The sequence below is a fragment of the Gaeumannomyces tritici genome, assembly GCF_000145635.1.
Source record: "Gaeumannomyces tritici R3-111a-1 unplaced genomic scaffold supercont2.3, whole genome shotgun sequence".
NCBI lineage: Eukaryota > Fungi > Ascomycota > Sordariomycetes > Magnaporthales > Magnaporthaceae > Gaeumannomyces > Gaeumannomyces tritici.
This window is the reverse complement of record NW_008804547.1, coordinates 5,055,444-5,061,389: the sequence shown is the minus strand read 5'-3', so window position 1 is coordinate 5,061,389 and position 5,946 is coordinate 5,055,444. Positions and strand designations below refer to the sequence as shown.

Sequence of the window (5,946 nt, the reverse complement as noted above, 5' to 3'; positions counted from 1 at the left end):
CCATAGCGACGACGTCCTCTCAGTCGCGTTTACGCACGACGGCAAAACAGTCGCGTCGGCGTCCCGCGATAAGACCGTTAAGTTTTGGGACACGGCGACGGGCCGCTGTCGAGCAACGCTCGAAGGCCACAGCAGCTCGGTCGACTCGGTCGTGTTTACGCACGACGGCAAAACGGTCGCGTCGGCGTCCCGCGATAAGACCGTCAAGCTCTGGGACACGGCGACAGGCCGCTGTCGAGCGACGCTCGAAGGCCACAGCGACTGGGTCAAGTCGGTCGTGTTTACGCACGACGGCAAAACGGTCGCGTCGGCGTCCAGCGATCAGACCGTCAAGTTTTGGGACACGGCGACGGGCCGCTGTCGAGCGACGCTCGGGGGCCACAGCGGCGGGGTCTATTCGGTCGCGTTTGCGCACGACGGCAAGACGGTCGCGTTGGCGTCCTACGATGAGACCGTCAAGCTCTGGGACACGGCGACGGGCGACTGTACCACGACACTTGATGTTGGCACGACCGTTACTCATCTCGCCTTCGATGCCACCAGCTCCTCTCTCTTCACCAATGCCGGCAGATTTTCCCCCAATCATCCACCACTAATATCACCTTCGTTACAAAAAACAGCAAAAGCGCCGCTAGCGCAGCCGGCAGTCGCCGTATCCGATCACCCGTTGCGCACCGATCAGAAAGGCATTGGGCTAAGCGACGGCCTATGGGTTACCTGGGGCTTGCACAGGGTGCTGTGGCTGCCGCTGGCGTACCGACCGGGGCACCGACCGCGAGAGTCGGCCGTGATGCGATCGATGCTGGCTATCGGGACCCAGTCGGGACGCGTCGTCCTCATCGGTCTCGCCGATACAACCTTCTCATCTAGCTCGTCTCTCTAGTCTTGATTTCCATAAATATATAACTATTTATCTCTATCTCTTTGCTTTAGAAGGGTCCAAAGTGGTACTCTGAATTTATATCTGTGCTGTCGATGCTAGAATGTTCGATAACGTTAACCCAGGGCTCGTTGTTGCTCCGCTGTGCGTGGTGGCGAATTGCCAACTCAACGCTCTGGTTCTTCCTCTCGGGTTAACCGTCGATGGCGGCCTTGGATGCTTGAAGCGCTCAGCAACGTGCACTTCGGTGCTAAAAAGCGGCGGGTTAAGCAGTACATCAACTAATGTCACGATTGTAGCATGAACCGGCAGAACAATCAACTCCTTATCAGCATTAGCGTAATCACGATTGACTTCGTGACGGCGCTCCCAACTGTACCCTTAGCAGGCACCCCTTAACACTACAACGGTTTCGATACCTATAACGCGCTGATGACCGTCACCTGCAAGACGTCGAAGCGCACCATGATTCTGCCCGGCTATAGTGAGTATTCAGCCCGCGACATGCGAAGCGGTGCTTGTCGTCGTGCACGTCACGAAGGTACTCGCCCATAAAAGGCTGTGGGATGACAAGGCGTTCCTAACCGTTGTTGTTATTGTACAACAGTCCGTCGGCAACGCGGAACGGGCGGCCGGGCTTTGAAGCGTTGGCAACGGCCTGTAGGACAGTTCCGGCTTGGAGAGGCAGCGTGAGATGAACATGACCGGCTTGATAGCGTGAGCGGGGATAACTTTGGTAGCTCGATCCCAGGTGTAGCCGTCTTCAAGGTGGAAAACGACGACGCCAAAGCCACGCTCAAGCTTGGCCTGAACCCCACGCACGGCGTGCTAGTCCGTATTTCACGGCGAACTCGGTTTCGCGCGTGGAGCATCTTCCGGCCAATGACGTGCCTCTCCCGTGTGGACATCGAGTCGACAAACTACGGTGTTACCAAACGTTGGGCGTGAACAAGACTCCTTGCAAGGTCCGTGTTTATAGGAAGGTCCCTAGTTGTGACCACGTCGTGGAGGTCGCACGCTCCGTCGACGCGGCTGCCAAGGGATTCAAGTGCTTTACGCCGTGCGAGAAGGTCCTGCAATGCGGACATATGTTCCGGATCTTATGCGTGCGTGGAGAAAGCGATGACATTATCTACCAGTTATACGGTCGAATAGTGTGGTTGCCCATACGACACCTGCGGCTGTTTGCTAGAGCAAATGCCATTCGGGCCGACCATGCACCCCTTGCGTTCGCCGATGCGAAGTGAAAATCGCTGCGTAATATCCGCGCGATAAAAGTGTTTCTAAGCGTTGATAAAATTTATGCGTTAGGTCCGGTGTGCCCATTTACGCTGTTCGCTCTCTTGTCAGCAGGCGTGCCATCCGTACATCGAAAAGTGTGCCAGACGGCCGGACCATAATCACTGGGCTCCCCTTCACAGTGCTCTATCTCTCAGAGCGGGAGAGCGGGACATATGACGACATCAAGCCAGCAAATACTGCTTACTCGGCCGCCCGCGGTGCAGTCCTCCTCAACGAAACGTCAGACCCTGTCGTCTACCACTCGCGCCACCAGCTGTAGGTGGGATTCTAGGTGTGCTCGGAGGCGGCCAAGAAATAGAGTAAACCGGCCCGTCCACCCAGAAATAAATGGTCGGGCGGGTGGATGGCCCAGGCGGTCGCCATTATGGGCCGGTGCTTGCATGACGAGTTGCCATCGGCCCGTGCCTTCGGGGAACCCCGAAACACCCCAATAGCTTGCCGCCGTTAGTCGCTCTGTTTGGCCGTTCATACCTGTTGGCCGTGATGACCGGTGGTTGCCTGTGACGCCCCCAATCGTAGGCGCAGGTCGGGGTCCTCGGGCACCTCCGTGCGACAGCACGTGAGAGATCGGAGGCGAAAATGGAGGCCGAAAATGAGAGGCAGCAGAATGAGGACAAGGGGAATCGGCTCGGCAAATCAGTTACTACTCCCCCTGAATGAAGAACAGAAGATGGAAAGGAAAAAAGAAAGGCTTGGGTGGGTAGTCAGAGTTATGTATGCACCCACTTACCTTGTGTATGCATGTATGTATGTACCTTACATATTTCATACGTGCACAATCGAATACCGAGGTGGCTGGGGACCGCTTCTGATGGAGGGTTGGTTGGCAAACACCATTGGCGCCCCAACCTTCCCTCTGTCCCGTCCAACTGGCACCCACAAGATCGCTCATTTCTCCTGAACCAAACGCAGCTGCAACCCCTGTCGTCATGGAGACGCTCTCAAGGCCGCAATGGGACGAACTTGGGAGGAGGCGGGCAAAAGAGAACACGGGGAGAACCCGCCGTCGATTTTGGACGTGACCGAAACGGCCCTAACGGACAAGGTGGACAAGGGTCTTCCGGATGGAGAACGGGAGGACGGCAAAGCAGATGTATGAGATCTGGGCCGCCGCGGCTTGGCACTGGACGAGGAGGCAGTATGTCGCTTAGTAGCCGGAGGATGATGTTGCCGAGTTTTTCTATATCGTAGCAGTGTGGTGCAGGGACAGCCGGCATAAACCTCGTGGATTGCGAGCCAAATTGCCACTGGTCGTCACGCTCCAAACCTGCTACACCTCTAGCGCCGTCCATCAGCCCCGAGCTGCGAAACAGCCGCGTGAGGCAACGATTGGTAGGTAAAGCCCCGCCATCAAACGCTCTCCCGCATACGCCCCCGCCTTGCCAGCCCGGATCCCCTGGCTCCCAGCTTCGATGCTGTCCTAGCGCGCCGAAGCCGTCGACTGATCACCAACCGGCTGCCTTACGCCCCCGGCCGATGCGACCGCGCACCGGTCGACGCCGCGCCCTGGTCTTACCTCACGGACCTCGACTCCAAGCACGTACGACCGACGCAATCGACATCACCGGTACTCGTGGGTACAAGCACAATCAGGACGTTAAACGCAGTCGATAATTTTGGCGTTACCAAGAAGGGCCCCGTTCAAGTCGGACCCCGATCTAACGGCCAGAAAGTCCCTTTCTCGCCGCGTCGCGGGCTACCGGGGTGCTGGACATTATTTCCCTGTGGTCCTGGCAACGACGAATTCCTTAGTGGGCGATGAGGCGAGCAGATCGTTGTGGATCTCAGCGATTGCGGCAAAGTGTGTCGGCTGACCATTGCGTTTGTGCGCGGCCGGTAAAGTATCATAGCTCCTGCTCTGGTGCAGCTGGACAGAAGTCGTCCGAAGCACACTCCCCAGCAGGCTTCTACGTCTGGTACTCCGCCTCTCCTCTTCCTTGTCGGCCTTCGCCTCCACCGCGTCACGTAAATCGGTGTACGCCGTTCCATATGGTTTTGGCGCCAAGGCAGCGGCGTGGAATCATTATCGCCATGCCGCCTTATCGTCCACCCTTGTAGCCTAACGGGTATCTGCTCTGCAAAAGTGGAAACCATCTGAATTGTCACCAAATAGCAGGCGCGGTTCTATTATCAAACGTCCAAGGAATACTCCGTCTCCTGCTGTGGCGACTGCCCACATTTACGACTGCCATACAAAAGACAGCACACGGCGTGGAAAAACCCGTTGTTGCTTCTGTCCGCTTTTATCTAAGAAGCCAGATCCCTCAGCTCGCGGCATCAGCAACCCGACATCGTGTCGATCGTATGCTGCAATTCAGCGCAGAATCAACCGTGTGTTTCTTGCTGACAGCCGCGCCTTTGCATCAGTCCGACTTCGGTAGCGATTCCTCCCCCCGCTCCACGCACGCCTCCGCAAGGCGTTCCCGTGGCAAGAGTGCGTCTTCGTCGTCACCATCGCCTATTTCACCAGTGTCACGGCCATGGTCGAAGACGAGGACACTGTCTATTGGCGCTACGAACGAAGACCCTAATCTGAAGGAGAAGGGAAGGAAAAGAAGGGATTCCGGTGTTCGGCGCACGTTCAGCGCGTCTTGATAATAGTCCACCGTGTGGGTCCTGGTCTGTGGGTCAAGGCCTGTGGGCCTTAACCCAGATCGTCACAACCAGCACCTGCGTCGTCGTCTTCATATCCTCCGACAGGCTCTACATAAACCCGTCCGTCCTCGGGTCCATCTCTAAGTGATGCTACGATAAGATGATCAAAAACACGGCTTACAATCTGGAAATGCGTCTTCAACGCATTAACGAGAAACTGGCGCGCATCACCGCAGACGGGAGAGAGAGTATATTTAACGTCGGTAAGTCGGGATCTACCAGTCCCTGCCTCCCAGGGGGCATACGACGTGCTAGCGCTACCTAAGCTTGACACTAGGCTACATGTTGCTATCGAGGCGGCTAACAAATCAAACCAAGGGGCAAGCCCAGGGCACACGGAGTTCGGGCCGCATTCCGGCACTCCTTGTTAGTGAGCGGGCGATCGGCGGTAGGGCGTATATGTATGCGCCGGGGCGTTGTGAAGCGCTGCGAGTGGTAGTGATGCTGTCGGCCGGCGGGTGCCGGAAAAGGGGTAAGGCCGACTTCGGCGGCGGATGGTTAAAAATCCAGGAGGACGGCCTGCCCGCCGGCCGCTCCGGCCTCTGGGGCACCGAGAAGGTCATCCAGGGCCAGGGCCGCCACAAGGTCCGGATCGCACAGTGCATCGCCCCGGGACAGTACCTGTTCCGCGCCGAGATGCTGGCCCTGCACGGCGCCAGCAGCCCCGGCGGCGCCCAGTTCTACATTGGAGTGCGCCCAAATCAACGTTGTCGGCGGCACCGGCACCAAGACCCCCACCACCGTCAGCTTCCCGGGCGCCTATAAGGTGCGTCCCTTAATGTGCCGCAGTTTTATCGCCCAGCAAAACCATAAAAACTAAGCTTAAAACTTTCTGCCGCAGGCCAACGACCCCGGTGTTTTTATTAGCATTTATTACCCCCGGCTTACATCGTACACCATCCCTGGGCCTCCCATCTTCACCTGATAGGTGGCCACCTAACCAGACCAATTTGGCATAACGATATAATCAAATACTGCTATCTGTGCCTTTCTCATGAATACCTCTTCATCCCCCACTTCTCCTAAACAGTCCTTATGTATATATGCTCCATACATGCATTCTTGGCGTTCTCTTTCCCAATATAGCTCTGTGGCCTGTTTTACCCCCC

The 5,946-nt window shown here is 56.9% G+C and overlaps 3 protein-coding genes across 3 annotated transcripts in view; all 3 read left to right on the top strand.

The window, feature by feature from the left end:
* GGTG_06820 (hypothetical protein) overlaps positions 1-970 on the top strand; it is a 6,191-nt gene extending 5,221 nt beyond the window's left edge. Inside the window, exon 6 of the mRNA XM_009224642.1 lies at positions 7-970. Within this exon, the coding sequence (XP_009222906.1) occupies positions 7-883 (877 nt within the window). The 3' untranslated portion in view covers positions 884-970. The remainder of the gene's footprint in view (positions 1-6) is intronic.
* Positions 971-1,312: 342 nt separating this feature from the next.
* Positions 1,313-4,821, top strand: GGTG_06819 (hypothetical protein; the record flags this gene model as incomplete). The annotated part of the gene is made up of 8 exons (XM_009224641.1): positions 1,313-1,364; positions 1,488-1,548; positions 1,621-1,743; positions 1,860-2,123; positions 2,192-2,437; positions 3,095-3,275; positions 3,519-3,722; positions 4,564-4,821. The coding sequence occupies 8 exons, from the start codon at positions 1,313-1,315 to the stop codon at positions 4,711-4,713; spliced, it is 1,281 nt and encodes a 426-aa protein (XP_009222905.1). The 3' UTR covers positions 4,714-4,821.
* Positions 4,822-4,937: 116 nt separating this feature from the next.
* Positions 4,938-5,934, top strand: GGTG_06818 (hypothetical protein; the record flags this gene model as incomplete). Its single annotated transcript, XM_009224640.1, has 3 exons — positions 4,938-5,040; positions 5,115-5,603; positions 5,679-5,934. 2 exons carry the CDS (start codon positions 4,938-4,940, stop codon positions 5,600-5,602), a joined length of 591 nt encoding a protein of 196 aa, XP_009222904.1. The 3' UTR covers position 5,603; positions 5,679-5,934.
* Between the last annotated feature and the right edge of the window lie 12 nt (positions 5,935-5,946).